Genomic DNA, 23,273 nt, shown 5'->3' on the forward strand with positions numbered 1-23,273 from the left:
TTAAAATATTGTCTTGTTATTTCAAGTTGATGTATACTGTACATGAGAAACAGGATTAGTTTGTGGACAATGAAGATAATGGTGATAACAACAATTTTTAGCATCAAGTTTGAGATTTCTTTAACCCAGACACAGTGCAAAAGCTCTGAATACAGAAAATGGATCCATTGTCTATTCGAGAGAGAGAGAGAGAGAGAGAGAGAGCTGTGTGGCAAAAAGTCAAAAGGAGATGGAGGAGGAAAGAGAAAATAAGAGTAAGGAAGAGGGTAATGGGAGGGAGGAAGGGTTGAGATACAGAAAAGAAGAGATGGAGAGTAGAAGGTAAGAGTGAGAAGACTGCAAGAGAAGAGAAAGTGAAGTACAGTAAGAGTGGAGAGGGTAGGGAAGAGAAGAACGACATGGAATAACTGAAACAAGAAAACACAGACAAGTGAGATAACTGAAACATGAAAACACAGACAAGTAAGACAGAAAAGATTTAGCATGTAGGTAATGAAGAGCAAGGCAGGTTGTTTTGATGAGATACAGTAAATTCTCATTATTTGTTGCGATTCATGACCTTTTTTTTTCCATAGTCCACGGTAAATAGGAAAGTTGCTCATTAAAGTTCCATTGTTATCGATGAAGCTGGTTTAGTATTTGATGATGAGATACAGTAAATTCTCATTATTTGTTGCCACTCATGCCTTTTTTTTTTTTTTTTTTTTTTTTTTTTTTTTAACCGTATGTTTGGGTGAATGAGTCAACTGTTTGGACAATAAAGAAGGCGGAATGTAGTACAGTACCCTCGCGTCCAGCACGGTAATATTGTCCTGCATGGGTCACGTGTTGGACCAAAAACGTGTTGGACTAACAATAGAGTTTATTGGGGAAAAATGAATTATGTCAGCAACCCTCGGAAAAGTCACCCTAAATACCTACCATATACCTATACATATATTGGTACTATTGTAATTATAATAAATGGTACTGTGCCATGAATGATAACTAACCTTTTAGGATAGTGTTGGTGGGCTTGCTGGGAATGGAAGGTGGTATCCAAGGCTGTAGTTAGTCCTACTGGGTCCCCGGAGGATGGCTGCTGGCGTCACTAGTGGGTAATGGCTGTTGCTCCTCCTCAACCTCCCTCATAAATCCTTCGAAATCAAACCTCCCTCATAAATCCTTCGAAATCAAACCTCCCTCATAAATCCTTCAAAATCACACTCGGAATCACTATCTTCGTCCACAGCCATGGAAGGTCCTACTTCTGCCTGTCCTAGCCCTGTAATCCTCGGCAAAGTGCATGCTTCTCACACTGTTGCCACAGCCCCGTCTCGTGATTGTGGAAAGTGATCGCTGTCGCTGACTCGGTAGAGAATAAGGAGAAGCAACTTTGTTCATAAACTGGTACGCACGCCGATGAGAAGGGTTTCAAAACGATTGATATTTATTCTGTCTATCTATCTATTGCCAGACGCCTCAATCCCGTTTGGGGTGGCCACAAACAAATCGCCTCCAAGTCGCCCTGTCCCCCGCCATTTCACTGCCCTGCTCCCAACTCACACCTCCCTCTCTCATATACCTCTCCACCCCATCCCTCCATCTCATCCTCAGCCTCCCCCTCCCTCTTCCCCCCTCCACCTCACTCACATACACTCTCTTCGTCAGTCTTTCACCCTCCATCCTCTCCACATGGCCAAACCACCTCAGTGTGTTCCTCATAACGCTTCCTATCACATCCACATCCACACCACAACGCTCCTTTATATCCTCATTCGTCAGCCTGTCTCTCCACGTGACTCCACAGGCTCCTCTTAAATAACTCATTTCCACTGCTCTCACTCTTGACTTGTGTCCTTCCAACAATGTCCAAGCTTCACTTCCGTATGTTAGAGTTGGTATCACAATACTGTCATGTAGTAACTTTTTCACTTCCATGCTCACTTCCCTGTTTCTTATCACTGCTTTCAAAGAACCAGCAACCTTTCTTCCCTGCTGTACCCTTTCAAGCACTTCACCCTCCAAACCTCCATCCTTACTCATCACACTACCCAAGTACTTAAACGTACTCACATTTTCCAATTCCTCACCATCCAACCTCGCTGTACATTCACTGACTTCACCTCTCTCAAAGACCATCACTCTACTCGTCCCTACATTCACCTTTAGATTCCGTTTCTTACACACTCTCCCAAACTCATCCACCAAGCCTTGCAGCTCCCCTTCGTCTTCATTCAACAACACAGTATCATCTGCAAACAACAGTACAGGGAGTTTCCGAACACTATCCTCTCTCACCAGGGCCACTCCAACATCCACTACCCTACCTTGTACCTCTTTTATTACCCCATCCATGTACAGATTGATCAACCATGGAGACATGACACATCCCTGTTTCAAACCAACTTTCAAAGAGAAAAATTCACTTAGTTCACCATCCACACGCACTGCAGCCTTCGCACCATCGTACATACTCTTCACAGCATTCAGCAACTTCCCATCTACTTCATATATTCTTAACACTTTCCACAATCCTTGTCTATCCACCCTGTCATATGCTTTCTCCAAATCCATGAAAGCCGCATACAACTTCTTTCCCTTCTCTAGAAACTTTTCCACTAAAGATCTAAGAACGAATATCTGATCTACACAACCTCTTCCCTTCCTAAAGCCTCCCTGTTCTTCTCCAACTAATTTCTCTGTTCTTTCTCTAACTCTGTCTATAAGTATCCTACCATACACTTTTCCTATTATACTAAGAAGACAAATGCCCCTATGATTACCACACACTTATTTTTCCCCTTTTCCTTTGTACAAGGGAATAATTTTACCTGACTTCCAATCCTCCGGGACTCTACCTTCCTCCGAGGGCAGTCTGCACATCTTCCACATCCATTCTACTACTATCTCTCCCCCATGTGCATTTCACCACACACTCCATCAATTCCTGGGGCTTTCCCCTATTTAACTTTCTTCATTGCTTCCACAACTTCTGTCCTACTGATTTCTTCCTGTCTTCTCACCTCCCTCCTTCTCCCAGCCATTCCCCAGCCACTTATACTCGCATAACTTCCATCCTCTACGTTCAACAATTCCTTAAAGTGTTCTCTCCATCTGCTCACTTTCTCTCCCTTCTCCACTAGTAATCTACCATTTTTATCTTTCACTCCCCTGCTAACTTCGCTTCCACCCTGTCTTACTCTTTTCACCTCTCTCCAGAACATTTTCTTACAGTCCCTCCACTTTACACTCAAATTCCTTCCAAATTCCTCATCCACTCACTTCTTACTCTCTCTTACTAATCTTTTCACCTCTCTCTTTCTTTCCACATATAACTCCCTCTTCCGCCTCTCAACTTCTTCCACGCCTCTATTTCTCATCCATTCATTGTATGCTTTCTTCTTTTGTGCCACAGCCTGTTTCACCTCTTCTGTCCACCACGCTGTTCCTTGCACCCCCCTCCGTCTTCTCTTCCTTCCACACACCACATCACATGCTGCACATATTTCTTCTGTAATTATCTTACACACACCTTCCACGTCTCCCATCTTCTCCAATTCATATTTGCCCAATCGTTCCTCCACTTCTCTCTTATACTCTGCCTTTTTCTCATCCTCTTGTAACCTTTCCACTCTCCTTGCAACTACTCCTTCCTCTCGTCTTTCCCTTCTTCTGTTCCTCCATCTTACTTGCATTCTAATTCTGGCCACCACCAAGTAGTGGTCAGAAAGTCCACTCCCCCAACCTCTATACACTCTTGCATCCTTTACACATCTTCGCATCCTTTCATCCACACACACATAATCAATCATAGCCTTCCTTTCATTCAGTTCACCACCCACCCTTCTCATCACTCGCCATGTATACCTGTGGATCATTTTATGCCTGAAGAGGGTATTGGCTATCACCAACCCCCTCCCAGCACAAATGTCCACTAACGCACTCCCATTCTCATCTATCTCAGCAGGCACACCCCACTCACCAACTATTCCATCCACCTTCACATTTCCAACTTTACCATTCATATCACCAATCAAAAACACTCTCTCATTCCTTCCAAACTTTTCCATGCACACTTCCACATTTGTCCAGAACTCTTCTCTCACTCTTCTAGCACGATCTTGCGTTGGCGCATACACACACACAATCGCCCACATTTGTATTCCAACTTTCAACTTTAGCCACACAATTAATATGTATTCAGTGTCAGGCTAAATGTTCAATACTGTAGTACGATACATTCTCTGTCGAGTCGCCTGGGTTTTGGTCACACTGTTTTCCCCATCATATGCTCGGCAGGAATCCATCCAAATGAATTCCAAATGCCCGTGGTATCATCGGCAATTTTACCACGTTACCATTCCGATTTACCATCGTATCCTCGGCAAACCTGGTATGAAGTGCCGTGTGATAGCCTTCGGCTGCCAGGATCTTGTCTTGAGTTTTTTATTATGATCACGTTGGCTTCATTCATGTCGTAGGCCTTGGCAATGTCAACTTTCCTCTCCCCTTTCTTCTTCCTCTCGATGTTATCTAGCTTGGTGGCCTGAGGGAGGTGCCGACGCTTCTTGGGGTTCTCAGAAGGCTTCCTAGGCATCGTGAGCAGGGTAAAATGCAGTAACAAGGGCAGAAAATGCAGCAAGAAAAAAGCACCTTCCAATGCAATTATGTGACTGAGTGGCTCTGTGGCGGGAGAAATGTAAACAAAACATCACTGGCACCAGCAGCGTTTTTAATTGGGCGGCATCACGATCACGTCACGATAGCGGGCGGGGAAGGCTACTTGATCAGAAGTTTTTCATTGGCTATCATCATCATGGGAGTGTCCAGTATGGCCGTGTTGGACCGGGGGTGATCGTGCTAGAGTGAACTCTGCGGATTTGGCCCACTTCTCGGAGCTCTGTGCGTGTTATGCTAACACACTCGTGTGGCAGTAATTAAATCGTATTAAATAATACTAATTAATTGCTCACCGTGCTGTACTCGAATCGTGCTGGACTAACGTGTGCTGGACGCGAGGGTACTGTATATGGGAGGCAGTGAGGGCTTGTGCACCAGACTGCTGAAGTGTCTTCACCTATGCCTGTGCTTGTCAGGTTTCAGTGTTTAATTTCTTACATTTTTGTTGTTTTTCATACTTATGCTAGTTTATAAGGTGTATGTAGTGCATAAACAGTATTATTCAGATGTAATATACTTAGTAGACATGCATAATTATGTGCACACGAGGACAATGTATACGCAAATTTACCACCTACGCGAAGGATCTGGGAACGTAACCTTCACATGAGTTAAGGGCTTACCTGTATATATACATATATATATATATATATATATATATATATATATACACACACAAATTACTGGACTCAAGATGTGAGGAAGGCCCCAGGACAAGATGGGATCTCTAATTGGATAGTAAAGGAATGCAAGGAACAAATGGCAGATAAGATTCATGGTTTAATTGTGTGTTCTCTGGAAGAAGGGAAATTGGCTCTGGAATGGAAGAGGACCAGTGTGGTACCAATTTATAAGGGAGGGAACAAGGAAGTACCCCTGAATTGCAGACCGATGTCTCTGGCCAGCATGGTTGCAAAACTGTGTGAGAGAATCCTGAAAGACAGATGGATAAAATATCTGGAGGAGATGGACATTTTGGCAGAAAGTTAGTTCGGATTCAGAAGTGGAAGGTCGTGTGTTTCCAACTTGTTGAGCTTCTACTTAAGGGCATTAGACGTGCTGCAGGAGAGAGACGGTTGGGTGGATTGTGTGTATTTAGATTTGGAGAAAGCCTTTGACAAGGTACCCCACAAGTGACATGTGGAAATTGGAACACTTAGGAGGACTGAAGGGGAACGTCATAGAGTGGATGAGAGACCGAGAGACAGACAAATGAGGACAGTAATAAAAGACAGGATGTCTGGATGGAGGGAGGTAACAAGTGGTGTCCCACAGGGCTCAGTGTTGGCGCCCGTAATGTTCCTGATTTACGTAAACAATATGGTAGACAGAATGAACAGTTATGCAAGTTTGTTTGCTGACGATGGGAAGATCATGAGGAGAGTAGAAGTTGAAGAAGACTGTAAAATGCTGCAGGAGGACCTGGATAGGATTCATGATTGATTGGAGCCGGATGTGGGAAATGAAATTCAACGCAAAAATATGTAAAATGTTGGAAATGGGTAAAAGTGCCAAAAGACCATTACTGAATTATTTGATGGGTAATGAACCAATCACAAAAGTAAGAGAAGATAAGGACTTGGGAGTGCTGGTCCTGGATAATTTGTCACCTGAAAAGCACGTTAACAAGATAGAGAAAAGTTTAATCTCATGACTAACATAAGAGTAGCATTCCATTACATGGATGAGGATATGATGAAAAAATTGATAGTGGCCATGATCCACCCTAGGTTGGAATATACGACAGTAGTGTGGTCCCCACATAAAAAGAAAGATGTAAACAAGATCAAGAGAATTCAAAGAACAGCAACCAAGATGTTCCCTGGCCAGGCAGATCTGTCGTACAGGGAAAGGCTGGAAAAACTAGACCTGCCTTCCTTAGAAGAAAGGAAAGCAAGGGGCAACATGATTGCAGTGTTCAGGGCCAGGATAGAAGTAGAAAAAATTGACAGAGAAGATCTGTATGGGATGGGAAAGTAACAAGAGGACATGGCATGACCCTAAAAAACCAAGTTGCTTGAAGGATATCAAGAAATATAGTTTTCCATGTAGATGCATAGACCTGTGGAATGGCCTGGACAAAGAGAGTGTCCAGTCTAAAAACTTAAACGAGTTCAAAGCAAAATTTGACTTACTGAGAAACAGAGACGAGACCTCAAGAGCGTAGCTCATTTCCTGTTTATCACAACTAGGTAAATACACACACACACACACACACGTACGAGAGAGAGAGAGAGAGAGAGAGAGAGAGAGTGGCAAGAAAGAGAGAAGACGTCAAGTCACTCTGCTACTGCTAGCCACTACTGGCCACACGTGATAGTATCTTTGTATGAGTCAGGCTTTGCACTAGGTTAAATTAAGTGATGTTCTAATATAGCAGAGAAAGTATAAACAAAAAAAAAAGTGTTGTCCAAATAAAAGAATACATCCAAGTCAGTGCATTCAAAGGAGTCCGGTGATACAACGTAAACATCAGCTGGGTGTCATCGTTATCATCAGGCGGGTTGCAGGGAGATGTAAATTTGTAAGTAAAAGTTATCTTTCTAAGTACCATAAGAATTATCTTTTTGCAAAATGAGTACTCATCATCATCATCATCATCCGGACCTCTTTTCCTACCCTAGGGCAGTGTGAGGAGTAGCAGTGTCCAGACAGCCCAAGTTTGCCCAGTCCAGTGGGCCACGCTTCCATTCACTCATCATTCAAGGCCCCAGAATCCTGGCTCTATTGGATACACCAAAAACATTCACCACATTCTGTAGCTTCGCATAAACGTATCCAATAGGGTCAGTCTGGACGCTGTCGTGTTAAAAAGGGGTGCCAATTCCCTGATCATGCACTTCTTCTCACAACATTCATGCAGCTGGCTCGATCTCTCGTCAGTTCCCTAGCCTCACTGATTTCCAAACCTCTCTTCCTCACACACTCATCCACCATATCTCTCCACCTTCCCCTTGGCCTACCTCACCTCCTCCCTCCTTCAGATTTGCTCAGATATACCTTTTTCACCACTCTATTGTTATCCATTCTCTCCACATGACCATTCCATCTCAGTACACTCTGATTCTTGTGTCCACCGACTTCCTCAACCCACATCTTTCACGGATCACATTATTTCACATCCTAGCCACCCTCTGCACTCCACATACATTCCTCAGCAGTCCTATCTCCACTGCTCTTACTCTTGACTTTTCATTTTCTTGCCACACCATAGTCTCACATCCATATGTTAAAGTTGGCACTAACACTCCTTCATGAAAGTCTCATGCAGCTGCAACACTCAAGCCTGTGTTTCTTATCAAGGTCTTCATTGCACCAGCTACTTTTCTTCCTTGTGTCACTCTACTTTCAGCTTCTTTTGCACATTTTCCTCTCTTTTCTATCACTGTACCCAGGTATGTGAATTCTCTCACCAATTCCAGTCTCTCTCCATTCAGTGTAACATCGCACTGGGAGTCACCTTCTCTCTCAGTTACCATCACTTTACTCTTCTCTACATTTACTCTCAAGGCACGACACTCTCAGACCTCAGCAAAACTCTGCACTAGCCTACCAAGTTCTTGTCTGGTACTTGGAAGCAGTGCTAAATCACCAGCATACAGCAAATTTGAGATAATCCATCCATCACCATTCATTACCAACGCCATCCCTCTCTCCATTGCTCGTGTTTTTATTTCTCTCATCACCCCATCCATATATATACACAGAACCTTCGCATCCAGCACAGTAATATTGTCATGCATGGGTCACGTGTTGGACCAAAAACGTGTTGGACTAACAATAGAGCTTATGGGAAAAATGAATTATGTCAGCAACCCAAGGAAAAGTCACCCTAAATATCTACCATATACCTATTCATATATTGGTACTACTGTAATTATAATAAATGTTACTGTACTATGAATGATGACTAACCTTTTAGGATAGTGCCAGTGGTCTTGCTGGGAATGGAAGGTGATATCCGAGGCTGTAGGTAGTCCTACTGGTTCCCCGAAAGATGGCTGTTGGCGTCACTAGCGGGTAATGGCTGCTGCTCCTCCTCAACCTCCCTCATAAATCTTTCGAAATCACATTCAGAATCACTATCCTCGTCCACATCCATGGAAGGTCCTGCTTCTGCCTGTTCTAGCACTCTTCTCTCTTCCTCCTTTTGCTGGAAGAAGCTAGTGATGAGTGTCTGAGTCCTCTTGTTAATGTGTCTCCTGTACAGATCAGCATAATAATGCACACTGTTTTCCACGGTATGTATCACTTCCTGGCATCGGATTTCATCAGGATCCCTGTTCATGGCCTCCTTAAGAATTTCAACAGCATGATGGATCTCGGTAACATCCTGCATCTTCAGGGGGGGAGCTGGAGGTGCGTTGGAGTCTGCAGCAGCCATTCTCACCTCCTCTACCTGCGCCTTGTCAACTGCAGCAACTCGACGAACAGCTTCGTCCAAGGTGGTCTCCTCTCGGCGTTGCACAAGGTCTGTTAAGTCCTCCTCACAGCCTGGGACCCTCTGAAGTTCTGCCAAGGTTGCCTGCCTGCTGTCCTCAGGGCACTGAAGTGAATCTTGTTGGTGAGAAGTGGTGAAGTGCGGAGTTAGCTTGCGCCAGGCATGGTTGATTGTTGCCACGTTAACACAATTCCATGGAAGCCACAATATTGTCAACACAATTTTTCATGTACTTTTTCCAAAACTGTACAACAGTCATAGCAGCAGGGTTACTTGGAGTAGTTGACGTCCTGGCAGGGTGGGGATATTCCTGAGGTGGTGATGCTGGCAGTGGTGTGGCAGCGCTTGTTCCTGGTACAGGTGAGTCAAGATCAGGTGAGGACGAGCGAGATGATGCTGGTGAACTGTCGGGGCTTCCACCCAATTCTGCCTCCATCTGCTTCACTTCTGAAAAAGTTTTGGTTGCTTTCTGAAGATGTCGGCTTAGTCTCTGATTGTAAAACATCTTGAAGTTACTTATGACCTCCTGGTCAAGAGGCTGCATAAGTGACGTGGTGTTGGCTGGTAAAAACACCACCTTCACTGCTGGGTCTACGTCAGCCAAGATCTGAGGATGTCCACGGGCATTATCTACTAACAGGAGGATTTTCTCAGGAAGTTTCAGAGCTCTCATTTTGCGTTTTGCATTAGGGATGAAGTGTATCTTAAACCATTCTATACAGGATACGGCTGTCATCCAACCTGAGTCATTTTTATGCCAGATAACATCCAGATCTGCCATAGAGCGGTTGTAGAAGCACCTGGGGTGTGCCACCTTGCTTATCAAAAACGGTCTCATTTTATGAGACCCGGAGGCATTGACGGTTAGAAGTAGAGATACACGGGACTTGTCGACCTTCCTGCCTCGTCCCTGGCGGCTGATTTTCTTGCTGGAAGTGTTGTTAGGCATCTTCTTCCATTGTAGTCCCGTCTCGTCCATATTGTACACTTGATGTGCTGTGTACCCTTCCTTCTCTATGATGTTCTTCAGTAGAGCTGGGAATTCTGAGGCAGCAATGTGGTCTGCTGAAGCAGTTTCTCCATGCAACTTGGCCCGCCGTATCTCCTTCCTTTTCAAAAACGATGCAAACCACCCTGTAGAGGCACAGAATGAGTTAGGCTGTGACCCAGTCCTCCTCGTAGCCACACTATAGAACTTCTTCGCCATCTCCCTGATGTTCAAAGAATCTACAGGAACACCCTCTGCCTCCTTCCTCCGTACGTACATACTGAGGTACCGCTCCATTATAATGATTGCTGGGTCAGTAGGCTTGCACCTGGAGTCAAGTGGCCCGCCTCCGTAAGCCTTCACTGCCGCTAGGATCTTGTCTTGGTTTTTTATTATTGTTCTCACGCTGGCTTCATTCATGTCGTAGGCCTTGGCGATGTCCACATTCCTCTCCCCTTTCTTCTTCCTCTCGATAATTTCTAGCTTGGTGGCCTGAGGGAGGTGCCGCCGCTACTTGGGGTTCTCAGAAGGCTTCCTAGGCATGGTGAGTAGGGTAAAATGCAGTACCAAGGGCAGAAATTTAGAAAATGCTGCGAGAAAAAAGCACCGTCCAATGCAATTATTTGACTTAGTGGCTCTGTGGCGGGAGAAATTTAAACAAAACATCACGTGACAGCAGAACCATTTTTAACTGGGCGGCATCACGATCACGTCACGATAGCAGGCGGGGAAGGCTACTTGATCAGAAGTTTTCATTGGCTATCATCATCATGGGAATGTCCAGTATGGCCATGTTGGACCGGGGGTGATCGTTCTAGAGTGAACTCTGCGGATTTGGCCCACTTCTCGGAGCTCTGTGTGTGTTATGCTAACACACTCGTGTTGCAGTAATTAAATCGTATTAAATAATACTAATTAATTGCTCACCGTGCTGGACTCGAATCGTGCTGGACTAACGCGTGCTGGACGCGAGGGTACTGTATATATATACAGTGGGCTCGCACAGTGCGCGAGAGATTGGGCAGTGCACGAGCTCCGCACTGGGAATTCGCGTACTAGGAATACATAATCTTATGGGAATAATTACATATGGGTGGTACCCCCTCATACCTGGACATTTTTGGCCCTTAGAGATATAATAAAGGTCATATGTTTCAGACATTGTACTAAGCTATAGCTACAGTAACAAAATATGGGTAGTCACCTTAACAACAGTAGACAACAGGCCTGACGACCTTAAATAACAGGGGTTCCAAGGCACGGCAACACTTACAGCGCCGCACTCCCCACCGCACCTCCCACCGCACCAACACTTCCCTCCACAGACTCCTTTTGAGCACCTTCCCCAGGAGCATCAAAGTCACTCACTTCGGCCATAAACCCTTCAAAGTCAAATGCTGACACTTCTGACATTGCTTCCTCTTCATCCTCATCAGGAACAGGAGCAGACGATGTCGATGGTTCCGCAATTTCACCAACTTGAGCCCGCTGTGTGTAGCTTGTTATGAGCCTCTGTCTTCTCCTGTTTATTTCTTCCTTGTGCCTGTCTGTGTAGAAATGGAAGAGTTTGTCGATACCAACCAGAAGTTCCTCTGTTCTTAGGTTGCTCACCTCCTGTTCCTTCACCTCCTCCTTGAGCTTATCCACGGCAGCAAGGATCTTGCTAATGTTTGACATACACAGCTCAGTCCTGCCTTCCATCACGCATCAACATAACAACACGTGACGCGCTGTGTGAGGGGTGGTCGTGCACTAGTAGAAAATGGCATTTTTGAGCCACTCCTTGCCTCTGCCTCGCGTTCTATGCGGTAAACTCGCGCATTGAAGGGTTTTTGGTTATGATTTTTGGTCATTCATGCACAAGGTGAATCGCGCACTGCAATGATGCGCGCTGTGCGAGCCTACTGTGTGTATATATATATATATATATATATATATATATATATATATATATATATTGAACAACCATGGAAACATCACACAACCTTGTCGCACACCCACACCAATCGTGAACATTCACTTAGATGCCCATTCACCCTTACGCATGCTTCACTACCATCATGAAACTCTTGACGGCACCTAGTAGCTTACCATCTACACCATACATGTGCAAAACTTTCCACAATCCTTCTCTGTCCTCTGTTTCGTATGCATTTTCCAGATCCATGATTTCCATAAACACCTTATGGTCCTTCTCACAAGTGGCTATGGAAGAAGTTAAGAGAAGGGATGAAAGTAGAAAACAGGATGATGATTTCCACCCAGAATTTGTTGAAATGGGAACATATAATATATTAGTAGAGAAATTGAATAAACTGGAAAAAACTTTTAAAATAGATATAGATGAAATTAAAAAGGAGCTATGCATGCAGAAGGAAGAAAATGAAAACTTGGTACAGTTGTCAACCATGAGAGTATCATGGAGGAGTTCAGAAATGATAGAGACAATTAGGCAAGCAAGCAATCCGATAGACCAAAGCAGTGATATTGAGGAGAAGATAACCCAGGTAAACGAAATGATGAGAAATTGCAAAGATGAAGTACAAACTACCCATGCTGAAATGGTGAAAGTAAGAAAAGACTTATAAATAAAAGTCGAATATAAAAGCATTAGAAAGGAAGTGAAAGAAATCATTAAAAACTGCCCAAAACTGGTCAAAGAATCAACAGATATCAACAAATCTCTCGTAATCATAGATATAGATGAAGAAGAAATAAGAAACATAATCTTAAGAGACAAAACGGAGATGATAAATATAATGAACATACCTGTACTGAAGGAATTAGAAACATTATCTTAAGAGACAAAATGGTGATGATAAATATAATGAACATACCTGTACTGAAGGAATTATCAGTGGATATCTGTGATAACGATATAGAGGAATACAAAAGGCTAGGGAAATATGAGAGAAATAAGTCAAGGCCTCTGAAAGTAACCTTCCAAAGTATGAACACTGTAGAGGAACTATTAAAAAATGCTAACAAACTCATGGCAAAAGAGAAATTAAAGAAAGTATGGATAAAAAGATGCCTAACTCAGGAGGAATGGGAATTACCAAAGGAAAGGAGGGAAAAAGCAAAAACAAAATGAGGAAAGATCAGAGGAAGAGAGGAGCGAATTTTTAAAAACAAAGTAGTGGGATTAAGAGTAAGAAAATGATACATAAACAACAGAGATTAAGAAAAAAGAAGGTAGTAAACTCAATCCATCCATCCATCATCCAATCCTGTGTCGCCCCACAGAGGAGCATAGGAACCCTGAGCTAGGCAAGTTGGTCCTGACATTTAAGATGAGAGTGACCAGCCTTACTCATCCCTGAATGGCATTACGTGAGCAATAAACCCCAACCATCCCTTGGATATAAACCTTCACTGGCTCAGTCTGATTGGAGTGCCATAATTACCCACTAAAGCACCAGGTGCCCAAATTTGGTTTTATGGATACCACCCAGCTTAGTAAATGGTTTCCTGGTGTACAGGAAACCATTTGGCTTGTCACTTAGTGGAGAGTCACCCACAGGCAGAAGGAAGAGGAAAGAATGAACAAAAGAAAGACAGAAGAGGGAGTGTAACGTCACCCGTAGGCAGAAGGACGAGAAGAGAATGAAGGAAACAAGGACAGAAGAGGATGGAAGGAAAGAAGGATGGAGGAGAGGAAAGGGTTGACACCTGAAAGCAACACTACATTGAGTGAGTGGATGGTGAGTGCCCCTACCTACCACAAAGTAAACTCAGACTATATCAAATATGCAAACAACTCAATTCAGTTGATGTACTCAAATGCAGAGAGAATGGTATCCAGATTATTAGAGATAAAAGAGTATACCAGAGAAATGGAACCTCATAATGTTTGCCTAACTGAAAAAATTAATCCCAAGGATATCAAATGACACCCTAAGCTTTCAGGATTACAATACAGTATATGGAGAAGAGATAGAAATTTGAAAAAAGGAGGAGGAGTTTTGGTTTTAAAGAAAAATCTTCAAGTCAGAGAGATACAACTGGCTATACTGTCACAAGTAGAACTGATTGCATTAGAGAGTGACACATCTGAAGGGAAAATAATTGTGGCAGATTTATGCCTGCCCCAGAACATGTACTTGGGAAAGAGGCAAATGTGAAGACCTGGCAGAAAGTACAGTTCAGAGTTTAACCCGTTAACTGCGCATGGCGGTTTTTTGGGGGTGTCCATGGTGTGCTGACATATAGGTAAAAATGAAATTTCCCAAAGGCCAAGTTTTGTCTTAGGAATTGAAAGAACACAAGCCAAAGTATATAGTAACAAAATATTAGCTTAATATGTACTTTGGTAAAGCCGTGGATGAACATCAAAGTGTCTGATTCCCTATTGGAATGTATGGTTTTTGTTTTCTTTTTCGGTTTCGGTTTCAGTTTTGAAGGTTCCAACATGCTTGCATGGGTCAGCCTTGGTCACCATGGGACTATATTCGAAATTTACCTGCACAGCCAGGGTTGTATTGAGCAGTTAACAGGTTAAGAGCCCTACTACATAGAATGGAAGAGAAATCGGAAAGAATTATACTAACTGGATATTTCAGTACAAGTATAAACTGGAATACTCTAGATGTAAGTAGCTATGAAAGCTTTTGGGATCAAAAGCTCCTAGATCTTGTGCAGAAGATTTTCCTAACAATATGTTAAGGAAAATGCCAGAAAAAGAGGACTTGATGATCCTTTATTACTTGATCTTATAAATACCAGGCAAGATAATGATATCGACAGCATAATGTATCACCCTCCATTCAGCAAAAGGGACCATGCAGTATTGAATTGCAACTTCAGGATTGCATATGATATAGTTAGCAGTAATGAAAGTTTACAGAAACAGCCTAAACTACGAAAAGGGCAACTACCATGACCTAAAGAAGTACTTCATAGAAATAGAATGAGAAAAGGAGCCTAGAGAACAAGATATAAATGTTATACTATGTCTAGAAAATTCTGTGAGTTTTATGAAACAGGAGCCCATAATTATATCCCTTAGCACAAAGAAACAGAAATAAGGATATAGAAATGGTTTAACACAATGTAAAGTATCAGAAGAGAAAAGAAACTTGCTTTGGAATAGATACAGAAGACACAATAGTGAGAGGGCATATAACAATTATAAATAGGCAAGAAATAATAAGGAGAAGAGGTCAAAGGCAGTTTGAGAGAGACACTATAAATAAAAGTAGTGATCAACTGAAGCTTTTTTACTGCTACATCTGAAGCAAAACCAAAGTTAAAGATAAAATAAAGTCCATCATGGATGAGGGGATAACCTATATCCAAGAAAAAGATATTTGCAAAGTTCTTAACAAAAATTTCCAATCAGTTTTTACAGAAGAAAGTAATTTTGAGATAGATGATAAGGAACATGCATTCTCACACATATTACCAGATATACGAATATCAGAACAAGAGGCACAGTAATTGAGTAAATTAGACAATGGAAAAAAAATACTTCTGACGAAATTTCAAGTTCGGTGTGACATGAATGTGCAGAAGAGTTAAGCAGACCAGTATATATAATATTCAGGGAATCATACCTGATATTTGGAAGAAAACAAACATTGATCCCCAATTCAAGAAAGACAGTACAGTAGACAGAATCCACTCAAGTACAGACCAGTATCCCTGACCAGTGTTGTAAGCAAGCTAGTAGAAAAGCTAATATGAAAAATCTGGGTAAACCGTGTGGAAAAATACAGTATGATAACAGAAAGGCAGTTCAGTTTTAGGAAAGGAAAATCATGTGTTACAAATGTATTAAGCTAGTATGATAGGGTTGTAGAAACACTACAGAAAAGAGAAGGATGGATGAAGAGTATCTGATTAGATTTTAAGAAAGCATTTGACAGAGAATTGCACCAAGAACTTTTATGGAAACTGTACCATCAAGGAGGAATCTGAGGTAATCTGTATTCTTGGATGCAGGATTTTCTCAGAAAAGGGAAATGAGAATAGTACCTAGGGGAAATTATTCATCATGGAGGGAAGTGACGAGCGGAGTTCCACAGGGCTTACTGTAGTGCTGGCACCAATTATCTTTTTAGTATATATTAATGATATAGACAGGAACATTGGAAATGGAAACTATCTAAATATGTTTGAAAAATGATGCAGAAATACAGGAGAATTACAAACACAGAATCCTACAGACAGCTACAAGAAGAATTAATTAAGCCTAATGAATGGAGCAACTAATGGCAATTGGAATTCAGTGTGGACAAATGCCATGTAAGTAAGTTTGGTAAAAGTGGAAGAAGACCAGATTGGGATTATAAGCTAGGAAGTTCAACCCTACACTTATCAGAAAAGGAGAATCACCTAGGAGTGATTATCAATAAGACTATCTCTGGCTGGCCATATAAATGAGAAGGTATGGAACATGCATACACTGCTTGCTAATGTGAGAATAGCATTCGCATACATAAATGAAGATATGCTGATAAAGATAATAACATCATTCATCTGACCAACCTTGGAATATGCATCAGTAGTCTGGAATCCTCATTTCAAAAAACACATTGGTAAGATTGAAAAAGTGCCAAAGGCTGCCACAAAATGGGAAACAAGCTTAAAGGATCTAAGCTGTGAAAAAAGGCTAGAAAAACTGAACCTGCCAACGTTACAAAAGAGAAGGAAAAGAGGAGATATGATAATATAAAATGCAACTCAGGGAGAGAAAAACTAGACATCATTGAGTATTTAACATGTGGGTAGGCGTCAGCAAGAGGACACTGCAAAACACTGCATAAAAAGAGAGATGACAGAGTCAGAAGGAAATTCAGTTTCTCAAATAGGGCAATTGATCAATGGAATGTGTCACCAAATGAAATAGTGTTCACCAAAACTATTTATAAATTTAAAAATATGTATGATTAAAGTGGTTTAGTACACAGGACAGTACGAGCTTGGCTCATTCCTGTAAAGATACAATCAGGTAAGAACAATTAGGTAAGAACACACACAACAGTACCCTGCCATGCGCTCGTGCCTTGGGAGTTAGACATGGGGTAATCGTAATCAATTGTAATTGATTACAGACTTTTGCGTAATCATAATCGATTACTTAGGCTTTTTTTTTTCAAAGTAATTGCAATCGTAATCGATCACTTACATATTGTAATCGTAATCATGGATACTTTTACGGTTACAAGGCCCCAGGTAAGTTATTCTTCCACAAATACTCATCAAGAATAAAATACTGTAGTTCAGTGTCAAAACAGTCAAATATACACCATAAAAGTCCATGAGTAATATGAAAACAAAAGTGGATTGTAGTTTATCACTTAGAAGCATTCATATATCATCCTACCTAAGCTAGAATAATACTGTATCACCTGGGAAGATCTCAGTTGGTAGAAAAGTTAATAGAATGAACAGGTCAAGGACAAAGTGAAGAAAAGTTTTGGTGCTTGAATTATTAAAACACATCTGTATTGCAAATTGGCAAAAAATAAAGGAACAACTTACTGGACATAGCAATGTACAGTACAGTATATTTTTGTCCAGAGTAACAGTCACCACAGTTTCTGCAGAGCTTAACCCTATGTTCTTCCTTATGCAGGCAGTTCTTATTAAAATGATTTGCATATAAGATATATATCCCTAGAAAATATCAGTTTTATATTACTGGACAATGTTTTTGCCTTTAAAAACTAACCAGCTATTTACTTTATCAATGTCAAGTATAAAAGAAACATGCTCATAATTATATAGTGCGTAACAGTACATGTAATCATGATTGTAATCATGATTACTTATGTAATCGTAATCGATTACACTTTATCAATGTCAAGTATAAAAGAAACATGCTCATAATTATATAGTGCATAACAGTACATGTAATCGTAATCGATTACTCTTCCTTTTACTTTAATCATAATCGTAATCATAATCTGAAGTTTGCAAAGTAATCGTAATCGATTACAATACCCCTGTAATCGCCCCATGCCTGATGGAAGTCCCCCTGACCACCGTATCAACCATGAAACAATCAGTGAAACAGTGATGGATGCCATCGACATAAAGTTTACCCAATACATGGCATGGGCCCCATTGTATGGTAGCCTAAGCTACCTTAGCCTAGTTATAATAAATTATTTATGATATGTAGTGTGGTATTATAACAATAGTAACAATAAATATCCATCCATCCATCATCTAATCTTAATTTGCCCCATGAGGAGCGTAGAAACCTGGGGCTAGGCAAGTCGGTCCTGACATTTAAGATGAGAGTGACCAGCCCCACTCATCCCTGAGTGGCATTATGTGAGCAACAAACCCCCAACCACCCCTTGGATATAAACCTACGCAGGCTCAATCTGATTGGAGCACCTTAATTACCCACTAAATCACCAGGTGCCATAATGTGGTTATATGGATACCACCCAGTGCAGTAAATGGTTTCCTGATGTACAGAAAACCATTTGGCTTGTCACTCAGTGTTACCCATAGGCAGAAGGAAGAGGAAAGAATGAAGAAAAGAAGGACAGAAGAGGGAGTGTAAAGTCACCCATAGGCAGAAGAAAGAGGAATGAGAGAAGGAGAGAGAAGAGGAAGGATGGAAGAGAAGAAAGGGCAGACACCCAAAGCAGCACTACATCGAGTGAGTGGATGGTGAGTGCCCCCGCCTGCAATAAATGTCATAACAGTAATAACAACAAATAGGTCATAGCAAAATTTCCCCAAGGTAATTTCACTGTGAGACTTTTTTTTTTTTTTTTTTTTATAATCTGTGGTGTGGGGGCCAAAATTATTTTTTTGATGAAAACGATTATAGGTATCTTTAGTAGAGGGGCTGAATGTATAGATAAAGCAATAAAAATATCAATAATTCCATATTTGTGGAGGTTTGTATTTAGCAAAAACCACCATTCACAGCGAAACTATCCCATTTTACCCTACTGAACAAGATTTTTCATGAAGTGAGAAGGTAGAAAAAGAAGCATATGACTGGGAAGTACAAGGCAGCCTTGAATGCAAATGTTGGATAGTGGGGGTTAAACATCTGTAAGACAATTCAGAAATTGAGAGTTTTCAGTTTCCCATACCTACCCATTAATCACTTTTTCATGACACAGGAAGTAAATGGGAAATATTATTTATTCTTTTCAGAATAAGACATCATTGTAAATATGGATATATCATCATCATCATCATCAGTTTGAGTCAGGCCACTGCAGGACAAAGGCTCTTTTTTTTTTTTTTTTTTTTTTTTTTTTCTTTTTTTTCCACACTTACCTGTTGGCAGTTAGCCTGTTCTATCCAGTCCCAGTGAGTATCTGAATGTTATTCTGTTCCCTTTGTGAAAATGGACTATACCCAGGCCATTAAACTTTGGTAAAAAGCCATCTCTTCATGCAGAGCTTTAACAAGAGGCTAACACTAGAATGTGGTGCTTGTCACTAACAAGTACTGTGGAAATAATGTAGGGCCATAGTATTGTCATAATCTGTCACTAAGCAATGGGACATAACTTTCAGAAACTTGGAAATCACCAAGTTATGATAGGCAAGCTTTAGCTGCCCTGTCTCAAGACTGTACAGACCTTTGCTAGAACAGAGTGTCATTGGGTGTACCAAGCAAAGTATTGGAAAGGATATCAATATTGCTGAGAGGAGCATGTCATAGATTGATATTGGCATGATTCATATACAGTAGCAGGGTGAGAGAAATATATATCTTGTTAACTGTGAATAGTGAATAGAGAAAGGAGATTTGTCAGTTGAGAAAGGAAGAGGAGTGAGGGAGTGTTTGACAGAGCAAGAAGTATTTAAAAAAATAAGTAGCTGTGTATGGATAATTTCCTGTCACATCCATTGCATACAGTACTAGAAATTTTTTAGATGTGATACTCTCGTATCACTAACTATGTGGACAAAGTAATTTGTACCTGTATTTTTTTTTCTGTGTTGTTTAAGTAGCAAAATTGATATGAGTAATTGCAATGGGCATGTATTCCGTGTCCAGATCAGTTTGGGGCCACAACAACATTAACATTTTAATCCCAATATTGTAAACATTGTCATAATCATTATGTTAATAATATGAATGTTTGTGCAGACAGTATGAATTATGTTTGCAGTAAATGAGTCTGAATAAAGTATGGACAGTTGTGTGTCGCTTAATCCTGGTCTCTGTGGCTGAGCAGACCCATTGACCATTGGTAAGCAACTGCTTCTGTGGGACTGTCCTACAGGTACTGTACAGTACATACACCATGTAGGGAAGTGGCATCCCATGTGATAGAAAAGAAACTCACCATGGTTGGCCCACCATGGTCATTCCCCACAGCAAGTGCAGGGAATTATGAAGAGTTCAGCTCCCAGGTGAACAGTACATCTGCTTCATTCCACCAGGGTTGCACTGAGCCACCATGTATACAGTAGGCTCCTTGTTAGCATCAATATGGACAGTAATAGTACCAAGTTATGTTGCAAATGGTAATGTTGGTCTGAATGATAGTCTGATGTATTAGCATATGGATGTGTCTGAATGCAGGCTTCACAGACACAGAGTGCCTCTTGTAAGGTCCATGATAAATTCAGTTGTGAAAGGATGACAGCAATTTCAGGTACCATCCCGCAAAGAGAAGAACGGCATCTAAGTAAAATATACACTGTGTTGCTCATCATCATTATCATTATTATTGCAGTCCTAACCTTATTTCAGTCTTTAAAAAATGGGTTGTAGCATTTTATGTATCTATTGGCACATTAGTATTAATATTTGTCTTTGTCTTCAGGGTTGATAGAAATGAACAGTCATCGTGCCCCATCTGACAAGCTGGAGTGCCTGGTTGGTGCGAGCCTACAGCTATTAAAGGCCCTTGGAGAGTCAAGTGGCCCTGCCTCTGCTGATGACTTCCTTCCTGCCCTCATATTTTGTGTGCTGCGTGCGAACCCTCCACTACTACACAGTAATATTGCGTACATCACCAATTTTGCCCAACAGCCCAGCCTCCAGAGTGGTCAGGCTGGGTACTTCTTCACTAACCTGGTATGGTTTATTTCTCCACTGTGTTCCCATGCCCTTCCTCCCATGCTACCTCATTTTTACTTCTTGGTATCAGAAAGTTGTTATAGTATGTGTCTGTTATACAGTGATGATGTGCTTTTAAAAATCCATTTCACAAAGATTGGTCATATATCGAGTCAGTTGTAACATGGGTCCAGCGAAGATGGATTTTTTTCCAAGGGTCACCCACCCAGCTAAATCGAAAACCAAGTTTCCAGCTCACCTAAACTGGTAATTATTTCACCTCACTGCACTTCACTTGCTGTGTACCAGCAAAAATAAGTCTTAAAAATTAGCTCCCAATTCACTCAAACTGGTAGTTTTTTCATGTCACTTATACTTGAACTCCAACACCACACTACTGATGCCAACACGCATGCTAGTGACTAATGGGTTCAGAGGCCATCTTGGAACAAACAGATGACTGTAAGCTTGAATGTAGGCAATCATATAAACGAAAATAGTGATTGTACATCAACCAGTAAGGCTCTGTGTGGGATCATAATGATCGTATAAGTGAAATTACGATCATATAATGAAACAAGGTCCTAACTTTTTAGTTATTGTATAAGCAGTGCATCACATACTGGTTCATTGTAAAATGAGGGTCTGCTGTATCATGTGTAAAGTAGGTTCCCTCTGATATTCACTGTTGTAATGTCCAGTGATCCCTTATTTATGACAGTTATCGTTATCACTGTGAGCTGCAGATCTGCACTTCTGGTGCTGAGGTGCATTTTTTGCATCCACTATCCACTCACTTGATGCAGTGCTGCTCTTAGGTGTCCACCCTTTCATCTCCATCCTTCTTTCTTTCCATCCTCTTCTGTCTTTCTTTCCCTCATACTTTCCTCTTCCCTCTGCCTACGGGTGACATTCCACTCCCTCTTCTGTCTATCATTTCTTCATTTTTTCCTCTTCATTCTGCATGTGGGTGACTTTACACTGAGTGACAAGCCAAATGGTTTCCTTACTCTTGGAAACTATTTACTATGCTGGTTGGTAACCATATAACCAAATTATGGCGCCTGGTGGTTTAGTGAGTAATCATGGCGCTCCAGTTGGATTGAGCCGGTGAAGGTTTATATCCAAGGAGTGGTTGGGGTTTATTGCTCACGTAATGCCACTCAGGGATGAGTGAGGCTGGTCACTTTCATCTTAAATGTCAGGACCAACTTGCCTAGCCCTGGGTTCCTACACTCCTCATGGGACAATGTAGGATTAGGATGATGGATGGATCTGTCTATCTATCCATAGCCCGACGCCCTAATCCCGCAAAGGGTGGCCGCAGACAAAACGCCTCCAAGTCACTCTGTCACCCACCATTTGACTCCCCTCCCCCCAACTCACCCCCCCCTCCCTCATATACCTCTCAACTCCATCCCTCCACCTCATCCTCGGTCTACCCCTCCCTCTCCCTCCCTCCACCTTACCTACATACACCCTCTTAGTCAGTCTTTCATTCTCCATCCTCTCCACATGTCCAAACCACCTCAGTGTATTTCTCCTAATCTTTTCAACCACATCCACATCTACCCCACAACGTTCCTTCACTTCTTCATTCGTCAACCTGTCCCTCCATGTCACTCCACATGCTCCTCTCAAGTAACTCATTTTCACTGCTCTCACTCTTGACTTGTTCCCCTCTTGCAAGGTCCACGCCTCGCTTCCATACGTCAGGGTAGGGATCACAATACCATCATGCAGTGACTTCTTAACTTCCATACTCACCTCCCTATTTCTCATCACTGCTTTCAGTGTGCCAACAACCTTCCTTCCCTGCTGTACCCTTTCACGTACTTCATCCCCCAAAGTTCCATCCTTACTCATCACACTACCCAAGTACTTGAATGCACTCACATTCTCCATATCCTCACCATCCAACCTCACTGCACACTCTGTGACTTCATTCCTCTCAAACACCATAACTTTACTTTTGTTTACATTAACTTTCAGCTTCCTCCTCCTACACACTATCCCAAATTCATTCACCAAACCTTGCAACTCCCATTCATCTTCACTCAACAATACTGTATCATCAGCAAACAGCAACACCGGAAGCTTCCAAATCTCACCCTCATTCATTAGGGCCACCCCCACATCCACTGCCCTACCTTGTACCTCCTTTACGACCCCATCCATATATATATT

At 41.8% G+C, this 23,273-nt stretch overlaps 1 protein-coding gene across 1 annotated transcript in view; it reads left to right on the forward strand.

Moving 5' to 3' along the window:
• The window catches only part of Rabex-5 (Rabaptin-5-associated exchange factor for Rab5), a 68,990-nt gene that overhangs the window by 21,930 nt on the left and 23,787 nt on the right, over positions 1–23,273 (forward strand). The window contains exon 7 of the mRNA XM_080286362.1: positions 20,851–21,104. Within this exon, the coding sequence (XP_080142488.1) occupies positions 20,851–21,104 (254 nt within the window). The remainder of the gene's footprint in view (positions 1–20,850; positions 21,105–23,273) is intronic.

This window comes from Coenobita brevimanus, chromosome 111, assembly GCF_032717465.1.
Source record: "Coenobita brevimanus isolate Jiangsu-jjx chromosome 111, ASM3271746v2, whole genome shotgun sequence".
NCBI lineage: Eukaryota > Metazoa > Arthropoda > Malacostraca > Decapoda > Coenobitidae > Coenobita > Coenobita brevimanus.